At 46.3% G+C, this 14,885-nt stretch overlaps 1 protein-coding gene across 1 annotated transcript; it reads left to right on the top strand.

Moving 5' to 3' along the window:
- Positions 1–590: 590 nt before the first annotated feature.
- On the top strand, positions 591–13,700 carry LOC147982856 (uncharacterized). Its single transcript, XM_087540567.1, has 2 exons — positions 591–1,687; positions 12,731–13,700. Exons 1-2 carry the CDS (start codon positions 1,323–1,325, stop codon positions 13,698–13,700), a joined length of 1,335 nt encoding a protein of 444 aa, XP_087396693.1. The 5' UTR covers positions 591–1,322.
- Positions 13,701–14,885: the final 1,185 nt, after the last annotated feature.

The following is a 14,885-nucleotide window of genomic DNA, read 5'->3' on the forward strand; positions in this document are numbered from 1 at the left end:
ATCAGGCCACCATCGTGGGAGGGAATCGCCAACATCCCGCCGGAGTTCATCCCGCCAGGGACCGTTTGGCCCCCACGCCGCCAGTAGATCGGCTGCCCCGACTGGTTCAGACGCAGCGACGACCCATCGATCCCCCGCCTTGGCCTGGTGAGTTAGGTTTGCACCTTCGTGCTAATTCGATTATTAAGGCTCGTTTGCGGGATTTTCGTTTGCGTCGTCGTGGGATTCAAGCTTGTCATGCTCAGATTTCTCAATCGCATCTTCAGGATTTTGGGTTAGAATCGAGGGTTCTCCCTCCTGTTGTTAGTAATAGTAAGGATTCCTTTGCTGCTTCTGCAGCTGGTGAGACCTCGTCCGAGTTGGTCTCCGGCGAGGGGCTTGGCCTTAGTTTAAAATCCATCCGAAAAGTTGAGGAGGAGCCGCTCTGTCATGCCCCTCCTCTGAATCCAGGTGTCCCTGGCCCCACACTCAATTTACGTGTTGTGGGCGAGAAAGCGGGAAGGGCGAGGGGAATACGTAAAACTGTTTCCCTAGATAATGTGGAGGAACACTTTGGCCAGCTCTGGCTCATTCCCCCCCCCCCTCGCCGCCGCCACCCTAGAAACCCTACCCTGCAACCACAAGTTCCACCGAAAAGCGGATTCCTTTGCTCGATCAGGAGAGATTTGGTTGAGAAAAACTCCTTCTCGGCTGCGGATTGCTTCCCTGCGTCCCGTCGACCATTTGATCCACCTCCAAACAAATCAAAGTGGTTCGCGAAGGGATTGGCACTAGTTCAATTTCTTTTGCGGAAGCTGTCAAGCGAGGGGTGAAGATGGCCGAACGCCGTGCAGGAGGGGGCGGCAATCTTGCTGCTAGTCAGCCAAAAGGAGCAGGGCAGAAACCCACTTCTTTTGCTGGGCGGAAAACAACTGCGCCTATCGCAAAGGAATCTGTCCCTGCCCCCAAACCTACCAGATCTACAACCTCCACTGCTGGTTCCACTCAGGTACAATCATCCCAATCCATCGAGGTCGAAGTGGAACAAGTCCTTGATCCTAGGTATAAGGACATGATATGTTTTAATTGTGGTGGACCTGGGCATTATGTGGGGAATTGCGTGAAGCCAAAAGCCTGCTTTATTTGTCAACAGAATCACAATGTCAATAACTGTGCAGCGTGGTCTAAGATTCAACCTACTGCTGCCTTTTTTGGTAGTGGAGCTCAAGGCCTTGGTTTCTACGATGTAGATGTTCCTGTTGCAAATGAGTCAAAATGGCTAAAATTCCAGAACTGTGCGGTTGGTTAACATTCTGAAAGGAGAAGTGGACTGTGCTAAGCTGATGGAACTATTATCTGCTACCTTTTGCAAAACTAAACACTGGCCTTGGCAAATCGGAGGGCTCTCCAGTAAGACGTTTTTAGTTAGATTTCCCCCTTGGAAGAAAGTGGAGGACCTCATCGAATTACCTAGGTTCTCCCTGCCGAAATATGTGAATGTGACACTGACTGAATGGAAAGGGGGGTGTGAGCCTTTTGGAGAGTTGATTGAAGCATGGGTGCTGATTGAGGGGATTCCCCCCAAGTGGTGTACTTGGAAGGTTTTTGCCCAAATTGCTTCACTGTTTGGAGTGCTTACATATGTGGACTGGAATGGTATGTTTAGAACTTTCTTTGAGAACGTCAGAATCAAAATAGCCTGCAGAGACACTACTAGGGAAAACCTTATACACAGAATCTTAGCAGCAGCGCGGCATAAAAAGAGGGCGCTGCTGCTAATTAGTAGCGGTGCGGTTACAGAAAGCGCGCTACTAGTGCAAATTTAGCAGTAGCACGTGATGTTTAAACCGGGCTGCTATAAAAATCCACCGACAGTACACAACGACCTAAGTTTACCAGTAGCGCGGCGTTAGGAAGCGCGCTGCTGCTAATGCCATAGTAGTAGCGCTCTTTTTAGTCACGTCGTTGCTGCTAATTTTAAAATTGTCCACACGGTTGGCCCGTTTAGTAGTAGCGCGTGATAGGAAAGCGCGTTGCTGCTACGCTCTTAGCAGCAGCGCACTTTTGCTCCGGCGCTACTGCTAAGACGCAGCACCCACCACCTTTTTCCACCTCCCCCTCCCCATCTCCTCTCCTCCCTTTCCCCTACCTCCCACATCCTCCCTCTCTCACTCTTCTTCTTCCTCAATACTTCTCCCCCCATTACTCTCCCTCTTCTACCTACCTTTCTCTCTCTTCATTACTTCTAGCTATAACTAGACCACCTCCATTAATGCATCTCCTTTCTCTTTTTCCTTCCCCCTCCACTAGTTGAAGTTGTCTCCTCCCAAATTAGGTAGCTAGGTAGATGTAGCATTTAGTTAAGTGACCTATTTGCCCCTAACTAGATCTATCTTTGTCAAGAAGAGCTTTGTGCACTTTTGATCTCCCTACAACATCATCTCCACCGTGTGCTCGATCTCGAGATAGAGGTGATTAAAATTTTATGCTTTTGCAAAATGGAAATATGTTTATGTGTGTGTGATATGTTTATGGAAATTTTGTGTTTGGCATGAGTTGACGCCAAATTGTGCTTTTGAGTTGCCTATGTTTTGCCGAAATGTCGATTTATTTCCGTTTCGGCGAATTCCGGGCAAACTCTAGATCTATATATGTCCTATTTTTAAGGAAGGTCATGCCGAATTTTTGTAGGACTTTGATGAATGCATGCATTTTTATAATCAATTTGTTTATTATTACCGTGTAGAGTTGACGATGGTCAGTGGAACGATGGTGGACAGGTGGTTGCGGTCGGCGCTGCAGGACATGAAGGAAAATAACCTGACAGAGGTTTTATGTCCGTGTCGAAAATGCAAAGGAATAGTTTGGCTCGACCCCCATGACGATGGTCGTGTCGAAGCGCACCTGCTCATGACTGGTTTCATGGATGGCTATACTCGGTGGATAATTGAAGATGAGGATGATGATGTTGAGGATGCCGACGGGGCAGACAATGATGACACGGGGCAAGACGAAGAGATGATCGATAATGGCGGCGGGGAAGAGGCCGAACATGGTGGCGGAGAAGGGGCCGGACATGGCGGCGGAGAGAACAACATGGACTCCACACAGCAGAGTTCGTCGGTACTAAGTTCAATCGTGCGGGACCCTCATGGTCAAGCATTGCTTCGCAAGGAGACGAGTACTGAGAGAGCTGCTTCTGGAGAGGAGGCTAAGCTGGAGCAACTGGTGGTAGACTCGAACACTCCATTGTATGATGGTTGTAATCCTGAGGTGACCCGCTTGAGTTTCACGCTCCAACTCCTGAAGACGAAGGCTAAAAACAAATGGACCGACACTAGCCTCGATGAGCATCTCAAGTACCTAAAGGATGTTCTTCCCGCGGGTAATCTATGTCCTAGTAGTGTTGATGAGGCCAAGAAGATCGTGTGCCCTCTTGATTTGCCACACGTTAGATACCATGCATGCATCAACGATTGCATAATTTATCGGAAGGAGCACGCGGAGAAAACAAGCTGTCCGGTGTGCAATGCTTCTCGATACAAGAAGGCTGGGAAGAAATGTCCCCAGAAAGTGGTATGGTACTTACCGATCACTCCCCGTCTCTAGAGGTATTTTGTAGATCCCAAGGAAGCAAAGCTAATGCGCTGGCACGCGGATGCACGCGGTGCATGGATGATACGATGTCTCAGCAGCTAACGTCAAGGAAAGATGGTGGGTCTAGGAAAATCGTGTACATGGGGCATCGAAGATGGCTCGAACAGGACGACCCGTGGAGAAACCGTGGAGATCTATTCAATGGTCACCCTGAGCATCGAGGACCTCCACGTAAGCGGAGCAGTGCCGAAATCGATGAGCTGTTGAAAAACTGGAAGGAGTGCCCCGCGTCGGGAAAGACGATGAGAAAGGCGCCGGAGCCGCTGCTGAAGGTATGGAAGACGAGGTCTGTGTTCTGGGACTTGGAGTACTAGCACAAACTCGATACACCTCATTGCCTTGATCAAATGCATATCTGTAAGAATGTTCTTGAGAGCTTCCTCGCAACACTGATGAACATGCCGGATAAGACCAAGGATGGGCCGAAGGCAAGAAAAGACTTGCAAGATTTGAAAATCAGGGAAGATCTGCACATGCCGCCCCGTAAAATGTCAGACGAGACAGAGACATAGACAGAGGCATGGGAGAAGAAGGGCAAGAAAATAAAGAAAGAGGATTATTGCCCCCTTCTTGCTTCACCTTAAGTCAGGCTGAGATCCATCAATTCTTTAAGTGCCTTACCGGAGTCAAAGTTAGTTCCGGTTACTGTGGCAAGATAAGCAGATATCTAGACACGGACAAGAAAAGGTTCAGCGGGATGAAGTCTCATGATTGTCATGTGATGATGACGCAGATACTACCTGTTGCCCTTAGAGGGATAATGGACAAGCATGTCCGTGACACGCTTATTGGTCTCTGCAACTTTTTCGACGTCATCTCTCGAAAGTCGATCAGTGTGAAGCAGCTCCGAAGGCTACAGGAAGAGATCGTTGTGATACTGAATGAGCTTGAGATGTACTTCCCGTCCACGTTCTTTGACGTCATGGTGCATCTGTGTGTCCATATTGTGGATGACATAATAGACCTGGGGCCGTCATTCCTGCACAACATGATGCCGTTTGAGAGGATGAATGGGATCATCAAAGGATTCGTTCGTAACATGTCCCGTCCGGATGGAAGCATCGTCCAGGGCTATTTGACACAAGAGTGCATCTCTTTCTGTGAGAATTTTCTATATGGCGCAGACCAGCCGCCTGGTGTTATTGTTGGTTTGCCCGTTAACAAGCACGATGGGAGGCTCGAAGGAGAAGGTCACTGCAACGGTCGCAGGGAATTGCACGTGGCATACTCAGATCGACGCAGCGACTTTGACAGAGCAAACTTGGTAGTGCTACAACATCTAGATGAGGTAGATCCTTTCGTGGCACTGCACAAAGAAATTATCGCAAAAAAGTATCGTGATCGGGGGGTATGCAAGACAGACGCCGAAGTTACTAGAGAGCACAACTCCACTTTCCTGCATTGGTTCAAAGAGCATATTATTGCTAATCCCCCGAAGGAGGGCTCTAAGGATGGATTGCTCATATACGCCTTAGCACATGGTCCCTCGCCCAACCTCGTAACCTATCAGGCATATGATATCAACGGATACACGTTCTACACGGAGGCCAAAGATATGGACAGTGATGATCAGAACTCAGGGGTGATGATGGAATGCATGACCGGCAGCGACAACGGCGCAACTGAACGATTTTATGGAAGGGTCGAGGAGATCTGGGAGCTTGACTACTCTGGACTGCACAACACGACGATGTTCCGTGTCAGATGGGCTAAGAATATCGAAAGAGAAAACCGTATTTTCACTACCATGACTATACCCGACGCCAAGAGCGCTGCCGTGAATGCTATAGCAAAAAACGAGCCATGGGTACACGCTAAGCACGTGACACAATGCTTCTTCATAACCGACCCATGCAATCCCAGTTGTGTTTTCGTGAGGAGAGACAAAAGTAACATCATTGGATTGGATGGAGTCGCCAACGAGGAAGACTATAATCAGTACGGCAACCCAATGAGGGAAGATGACGGCGATGATGAAGTATACGTCAAAAGAAGAATCAATACTACATTATCTAAGAAAAATCGTACTCCATGAAAAAGGCAAGGTCACAATGAGGGGCTCAATTATTCTTCGATGAACAAGAAGGGAAAGAAGTTGACTCAAAAACGAAAACGTCAGTGCTGAGGAATCGGTCAAATGATGTAATATATATATATATATATATATATATATATATATATATATATATATACATCTGGGCTATTCTGTTACGCATAACAGAATATTATTCCGTTACCCTTTTTGAACTGACGGTTTCAAGTGGTTGTACTGATGTTTTCGAAGCAATTGAACTGATGCTTTTAGTTGTGTTTAACAGATCGTCTTCTTTAGTTCAAAAACTTTTTGTAATTTTTTTGTCGGAACGTGGCGTGTAATATATCGTTGGAAAGCTCTTGACAACCATATTTTAGGTATATTGAACGTTTTTGCAAAATCATTATGGTTTAAGAGCAGTTTTGAAAAAACCATTTTTTTCAAAACCGAAAACGTGAATTGTATTTTGGACTCAATTTTCAAACGGTTTGTTGGAATTAAGCATATAAGATGGCGTTGGAAAGCTGGTAAAAATCCGCATCTTCCATATATGTATTGTTTCTTCTAATTCTATATGATTTAAAAGTAATTTGAAAAATGGTGAAATTCTGGGCGAAACGTATTTTCACAATTTTTTGCAAACAGTTTGTCAGATTGACGCAAATGATGCGGCGTTGGAAAGCTATGTAAAATGCGCAACTTTTTCATATAGAAATGTTTTTCTAATTCCTTACGGTTTAAAAACGAATTCGAATACGGTCAAATTTGATTTTGAACTTGATTTTTTTAAAAAGTTTGTCGAAATATGGCAAATAATATACCGTTGGATAGGTATCGAAAGTGCAAAACTTAGTCATGTTGAACGTTTTCTCTAATTCGCAACCGTTTAAGAGTAATTTTGAATATGGCATGACGGATCCTGCTATTTTCTCGTGTGAAAAACAGAGTAGTCGTAGTGATATATATGTATGTTTGTACTGAGCTATTTTTTGTAGAGTAATTTTCAATGGTTCCGAAAAGGGTACTTGTACTGATGCTTGCATGGGTTTTACTAAGCGTGTTTTCACTAACTAGACTTTGCTCTGTTTTTTTGGTAATATTTTTCTCGTAAGTTTTCAACGGTTTACTGTATCGTCGCCCCTGTATTTGTATGGTTTGTATCATCGAACTGAATGATATTTTATTCAAAAAAAAATGTGTTTGTTTTGTTTCCTTTTTTTAACTCAACATTTTTTTGACAACGTTGTTCTGAACTTCTCTCATTTTACGAGTTGTACTGAGGTACTTACTAAGTAGGATTTTCATGGGGTTTCTTTATTTGCTTGAACTTTACAATTTGAATTTCTGCCATTTCTTTTATTCCGAACAGACCACCGTTTTTAACTCGTACTGAGGTACTTACTACGCCCGAACTGGGGTGGCTCGAGCGCGATGGAGTTGTGGACGGCGCCAAGCACGTCGGTGGATTAACGTCGCAGGTGCCGGTGCTGGAATAGCTTCATCTCTGGCTTTACCCATGGTGTCGCGCCAGATGGCGAAAGGGTGCCTGGCGGCCGGGCCTCGCGCGAACTGATGCGCGCGCATCACCTGGCCGGCCGGGAGGTGGAGGCGCGCTGGCGAAGGGGAGGTGGCGGGGGCAGGGAGGATGAGGCCGGGCGGCGTTGCGCGTGGGGAGGGAGGCGGCGGCGCGCGGGGAGGGAGGTGGCGGCGTGGTGGGGGGCCGATGGCTGGGGAGGTTCAGTTCAGGATGGCTCGGGGAGTTTCTACGATGTAGCTCGTCGCGTCCTTATAGAGCCCAGGGGTAACAAAATAATATTCTGTTACTAGTAACAGAATAGTCCATGACTATACCCGACGCCAAGAGCGCTACCGTGAACGCTATAGCAAAAAACAAGCCATAGGTACACGCTAAGCACGTGACACAATGCTTCTTCATAACCGACCCATGCAATCCCAGTCGTGTTGTCATGAGGAGAGGCAAAAGGAACATCATTGGAATGGATGGAGTCGCCAAAAAGGAAGACTATAATCAGTACGGCAACCCAATGAGGGAAGATGACGATGATGATGAAGTATACGTCAAAAGAAGAATCAATACTACATTATCTAAGAAAAATCGTACTCCATGGAAAAGGCAAAGTCACAATGAGGGGCTCAATTATTCTTCGATGAACAAGAAGGGAAAGAAGCTGACTCAAAAACAAAAACATCAGTGCTGAGGAACCGGTCAAATGATGTAATATATATATATATATATATATATATATATATATTCCTATTTTGTATACACACTTAGCCATTATTATGCATGGGTCCAATGATGTAATATATATGTTCGTATTTTGCATACATATTTAACCGTCAAATGATGCAATATATATCGGCTTCCCTTTGTTCACTGCTCTCGGAAAAAAAGTGAGAAAAATAAAGGAAAAGAAAAAGGGAAACTGGTTATAGCAGTAGCGCTTTACTGAAAAAGAGCTACAGCTAGTCAAGGTAGCAGTAGCGGTTTCTGTATAAAACCGCTATAGCTGCCTTTAATAGTAGTAGCGCGTTTTGTCTAAATGCGTTACTGCTACGTCCACTTAACCCAAAATTATCACTCTCCCTGCTTCATCCTGCCTATTTTCCCCCAAATCCCCACTCTCTTCCCCCCGTCGCACCGCCGCGCCCGACCCGGCCCCGGCGCTCGCCCCCGGCGCCGGCGCTCGCCCGCGACCCAGGCGCTCGCCCCTGACCTAGGTGCTCGCCCCCTACCCCGGCGCGCTCGCCCCGACCCGTCGGCCCTCGCCTCCCTCCTCTGTTTCCTCCCCTCCCAACCTTGGCTGTCGTCGGGCCTGCCTCCTCGCCCCTACACCCTCTGTAAACCACCCCCTCTCTCTCTGCTAGCTAGGGTTCTTCGGTTAATTTACTTAGGTTTTAGTTATGTTAATTAGGTTATCTATTTAGTTATGAATTTAGATAGGTTTCAAAATTAGCTGAATTTATATGCAAATTTGAACTAGACATGTGATATGTGGATATGTCATGTTTTAGACATGTCACGTTTGGTAAATGATCCGAGTGGCCTATGTTACGCCGGAATGTTGATTCATTTCCGTTCCGGTGAATTTCAGGCGCTCGATATGTCCAATTTTTAGCAAAGGTCATGCCGAAATTTCCTGTGAATAAAGGCATGGTTTGTGCTACATAGCTGGCGTATCGAGTGCTGGCACATAGATTTCTTTTTTATGTCATTTCTCATTTATTCATACTTTTAGAAATAAATGAGGACACTTAATCATAGGAAACATGTCGAACAACGAAGAAACTGGGCCTTCTGACCAAGATGCATACGAGATGGATTATCAGGGTGAACAAGACTACCTCGACTTTTTCACTGCTAAGCAAGGTTTGCAGGTCCGCCTCGATGATGGTACTGACGCTGACATCGACACCGACGGCGCCGGCACTGATGGCGGCGCCGAGACCGGTGGGGAAGGTACCGGCGGGGAAGATACCGACGGGGAAGGTACCGGCGCCGATGCCGCTACCGAAAAGAGGAAGCATAAGAAGCAGAGGATACGAAAACCTAACAAACTAGGGATTGGACGACTTGTGATCACAAAGATGGCACCTGGCAAGTTTGAGCCGTTAGAGCCGGAAGAACCTCGCAAGTGCTATGGTAACCAAGTAGGATGCATCCTACGGGAATGCGCGAGCATCAACGACGATGACTTAAGGAGTAAAGAACATTTGACGCAGTTGCTCCTAACGAAGTTGCATAAGAGATTCAAGTTCCCCGACCGGGATGATAACATAGAACAACCGTGGGATGATCCGAAGATGAAAAAGATTAACAATCACGCCATGGGCATGTTCAGCAATGATTTGGCCTCCTGGAAAGGGAGGGTGAAACGAGCTATTGAGGCTGAGGAACCCCTGTCCAAGATTCTGGAGGAAAATCCGACACTTACGGAAGAGGAGTTCAAAAAGTTCAAGGACACTTGCGCTACCGAGGACACCAAGGCTAAGGCTGCGAAATTCAAGAGCTTCAGCAAAGGAACACGGCGAAGCATCGCCTCGGAAGCCGTGGCTACCTCGGTAAAAGGCCCATATGGGATAAGGAGGACGCGGAACGTGAAGCCGCGGGTTTCCTAGACCCCTTCGCGAAGTTCACCAACCCCTTGGAGCGTGACTTCATCAGGGCCCGCTACAAGTGGGACAAGGAGAAAAGTTTTTTTACACGGACCAGATCACGAGGAAATTTATTAGAATACTGGAGAAGCAACACCAGCTTGCAGCCGAAAGCCCTACTTCTCCGATGAGGCCCAAGTGGGACACCCCTCTCAACCGGGCCTTGAACGAACTTAAGGGACTCCCTTTGGGCCAGCGGCCGCAATATGGTCCTGTGCACAGCGCTGGAGACGGCGCCACGTGGAAGGTGTTTTACAACGAGGGCCCGGAGGCCAAGAAGCAGAAAAAGAAGTTTAGTCAGGCGGACATCAACGCGAAGGTGAAGCTTGCGGTCGAGAAAAAAGCAGTCGAGGACGCGAAAAAAGCAGCCGAGGACAAATATGAGTTGCTACAGCAGGCAGTCAATGCAGCTGCAACTGCCTGCAGAAATGATTTCGCTACTAACTTGGTTCCAGTTATCATCAACTGGACGAAGGAAAATCCAGACAAGACGGTACATGATTTCCTGTTGCCCAGTTTCGTCGGGAGCAACTCCATGAACAACAACACCATCGCACCATCACTTGCCCACGCAACCGGGCCTCCTCTCGCAGCCGCTCCCGCTCATAGCAGCCCGTCCTCAGTCTCTGGCGCGCTCGGTGGGCCTTCGTCTTTGGCTGAGCTCGACGCCATCACGGTAATTACATGTCGCACCAACATATATATAATATTCCATTTTTGTTGCCTTTCGGATGTTTTACACCACATACATATGTGTTTGCAGGCGAAAGAAACCCCGTGCACCATACTCTACTTGATCAAAGGCCAGAAGGTGGACGTGGGAAAGGGGATGATAATGGACCCCTTGCAATGCACGTTCCACAACCAGCCGATCCCCGTTGGGCACTTCAGTGATGGATAATTATGCCGGATGCAGTTCGTCATGTAACAGTCATAACATAGAGTGACACAGAACTAGCTCCAGTTCGTCAATGTAATAGTCATACATGCTTATGGAAAAGAACTTGCATGACATCTTTTTTCGTACCCTCCCGTGGCAGCGGGGTCCTATTGGAAACTAAGGGATATTAAGGCCTCCTTTTAATAGAGAACCGGAACAAAGCATTAACACATAGTGAATACATGAACTCCTCAAACTATGGTCATCACCGGGAGTGGTCCCGATTATTGTCACTTCAGGGTTGCCGGATCATAACACATAGTAGGTGACTATAGACTTGCAAGATAGGATCAAGAACTCACATATATTCATGAAAACATAATAGGTTCAGATCTGAAATCATGGCACTCGGACCCTAGTGACAAGCATTAAGCATAGCAAAGTCATAGCAACATCAATCTCAGAACATAGTGGATACTAGGGATCAAACCCTAACAAAACTAACTTGATTACATGATAAATCTCATCCAACCCATCACCGTCCAACAAGCCTACGATGGAATTACTCACGCACGGCGGTGAGCATCATGAAATTGGTGATGGAGGATGGTTGATGATGACGAGGATGACGAATCCCCCTCTCCGGAGCCCCGAACGGACTCCAGATCAGCCGTCCCGAGAGGTTTTAGGGCTTGGCGGCGGCTCCGTATCGTAAAACGCGATGATTTCTTCTCTCTGATTTTTTTTGTCTCCGAATGCAAATATATAGAGTTGGAGTTGGCTTCGGAGGGTTTCCAGGGGGCCCACGACGTAGGGGGACACGCCTTAGGGGGGGCGCCCCCACCCTCGTGGAAAGGGTGTGGGCCCCCTGGTCTTCATATTTGGCGAGGATTTTTTATTATTTTTTCTAAGGTATTCCGTGGAGTTTCAGGACTTTCCGAGAATATTTGCTTTCTGCACATAAAACAACACCAAGGTAATTCTGCTGAAAACAGCGTTAGTCCAGGTTAGTTCTATTCAAATCATACAAGTTAGAGTCCAAAACAAGGGCAAAAGTGTTTGGAAAAGTAGATACGACGGAGACGTATCAGACCTGCGTACCTCTAGTTAATTAATTTGCGTACTGTATGATGCATCTAGTTGCTAACCCTTTCTTTTTAGGTGTTGCTCTAGTATATTTTGTTGCATATATATGATTGTACATCCTCTTAATGAACATGCATCTCTAACAGGTACCTAATTTCTTGATGGCGAGATGGAAGTGCTATGTCGTGTACAAAGGGAAGGTTCCGGGGGTGTACAACGAGTGGCATCAGTGTCAGGCGCAAGTGAATGGGTTCTCGGGCGCCAGCCATATAGGCTTCAAAAGCAGACAATAAGGAGAAGCTAGTTACTTGAGGTTCATGCTAGTGCGAGAGAGGACTCGTAACCGCCACCTCATGTACTGCATAGTTCCACTCTCACTCATAGTGATAGCTCTTCTCGCGTATACCTTTGTTTAGATGGATGACGTTGTAGTTACAAGTATTCGAGACTTGCATGTATCGCTATTTTCGAGATGATGACAAGATACCACTTTGTGTTGGATGATGATTATGATGAGACTATTTGTATGTATATGCTATGATTACATTTGTGGTCTCGCAGGCATTTGTATGTGTATCATGATGACATTTGTATGTGCTAAAGATTCTTCTATAAAGCCTGTTCAAATACAAAACAAATGCGCTGATTTTTTTTTACTAAAATTAGCAGTAGCGAGTGGAGAAAAGTTAGCAACAGCGCGGTAGTAGCAGTAGCGCGTACAGGAGAAGCACGCTATAGCTATTAGCAGTAGCGAGATTCCACTAGGAGCGCTGCTGCTACACTTGTGTAGCAGTAGCGCTTGTGAGCACGCGCTACTGCTACATGTTAGCTGTAGCGCCTTATTAGTAGCGCCGGTACCCGCGCTACTGATACACCTAAAACCCGCGCTGCTGCTAGCCTTTTCCCTAGTAGTGAGGCCCAACCAAGATTCCTTTTGAGAGATTGATTGAGATGAAGAAAAAATTGTTCCTACTTGGTTTTACTATGGAAGGTTTTGAGCAAGCAGGAGGTGTTGACTCTGTCATTGACTTGGATGAGGATGAGGATGGTAATCAGGAGGATGAGGGTGCTGAGGAAGAACGGACTGAAAAAGAGAATGGAGCTCAAGGGGAGCATGCTTTTGAAGGATCAGGTGAGGATGATCAGGCAATTGATGAACTAGACAAAGCTAATTTTACAACTAAACATGTAACTTCAAACAAGTCTGGTAGTCAAAGGGGGGTGGTTACACCTATGGGATATGGAAATGATACTGATCAAGAGGAGTTCATCATGAAGTGTGCTTTGGCTGCTGTTGATTTTGAGGATTCATCATCTGTTGCGCACACTAGCTTTGCTGGTGACCTCAAAGAACAGAACCACATTTCTGATGGGAAGGAAAAGAGACAGGGGAAAATGATGGTTCCAGAAACTCCACTTGGGGAGAATGCTGCTTACATAACCCCTGAGAAGAAAACTGGTAGCATGGAATACTGTGAGGATCTATTAAGATCGGTTGATCTTTCTGGCTCTAAAAATGAGGATTCAAAGGAAGAAGAGTTGGGGGTTCTCCCTCTTGAGGTTGTCCAAATCCTACAAAGTGAGTCTTGGAAGAGATCTCTGCTGGAATCACTTAACCAAACCCAAAATGATGAGAATATCCATGAGAAGAAGCCTAAATGGGGTCTTGTGCTAGCTAAAAGGCCTGCTACTAGGGGGCATGGCAATGTGAACATTATGGAGAAAGCGGCTGCATATAAAAGGAAGAAGAACTTGGAGATCCCACAAACATTCAAAGGTAAATCCTTTTCTACTATGGATAAATCTGTTCTTGTTAGTCAAATGAGTCAAATGAATTTGATAATTGGGGGGATGATAATCAAAAATATCTTACCATTGATGATATGATTGCTGTGGAGAAAGATAGTATTGGACCATGACAAATGGCTCTCCCTCTCCTCTCCTCTCCTCTCCCACCTGCTTCCACCACACATTGACCAACGATGGTGATCTCTCAGCTAGTTCATCAAGGATGGCTTACTACATTGGGATTTCTCCCCCGACCTTGCGGTCGCGGCTCAGGTGCGTCAACGTTTTGGCTCCTCGGTGCACTTCTCCCCCTCTGGTTCGCTCAAAGAGTTCTTCTTGGTGGCTCATTTCTCCTCGGCAAGTTTTCCCCTCAATGAAGATTCCGTGGCCATTGCTTTACAATGTTGCATTGGGGGGAACCCTCTCAAGGTTTTACATCTCTCTAGAAGAAGATATAGGTTCTCTGTGGCCTCCAATAAGGTTGGACATTACATTTATGGTCTCAAGGACAGAATCTGGCCTGACTTTGTGTGCCATTTTAATCTATTTCGGCCCAATTCTAATGGCAATTTGGTACCTAATATTTTGTGGCATCTCGATGATCATATCACTGATGTGGCTGCTCGCTCACCGATGGCTATTAAATCCAAATATAAGTTCACAGAGCAGGCTACTATTGATCAACCTTCGTCCTCTTTGGAGCTTGCAAAATTTGGTATTTTGTCCAACGAGGTACGGGTCTCTCCTCTTGATACCTGGCCGGAGAGATCGCCGGCGACAAGAAGGTCACCGAAGCGGATGCTGCATGATTCAAATTTTGTTCAACCATTAATTGCAAGCAATTACCCACTTGCCTCATCCGCGGGAATTACTTTTGGCAGTTTCCAACCTTGCAATATTGACAGAATTAATGACATTAATTACAGATTCCAAGGTTGTCGGTTTTATGCGAATATCTGGGACAAAATTCCTAATTTTATGTTATTCCATATTCGTGACCAACGTCTTTTTGGATATTCGGATGCTCACATTAAGACTATTTAGTCTCTGGACTCGATTCCTCCTATGGATTACATTCATGGCAGGCTTAATTTGTGCTCCGCATGCCACTCTTTGGGTCACCAGGCTGCTTTATGTCCGAATAGTACTTGCCCAAAATGTCTTAATGACATTTGTTCTTGCGTTCTCCCGGACCAACAGATTAATGAAAAAGGGCCTACTCGTGACTTGGGCCTGCATCATGGCTCGCTTTCTCGGGCCTGCTCTATTTGCGGCTCTAATAGG

The sequence above is a fragment of the Triticum urartu genome, chromosome 2A (genome assembly GCF_056163025.1).
Source record: "Triticum urartu cultivar PI428250 chromosome 2A, HENAU_Tu73, whole genome shotgun sequence".
NCBI lineage: Eukaryota > Viridiplantae > Streptophyta > Magnoliopsida > Poales > Poaceae > Triticum > Triticum urartu.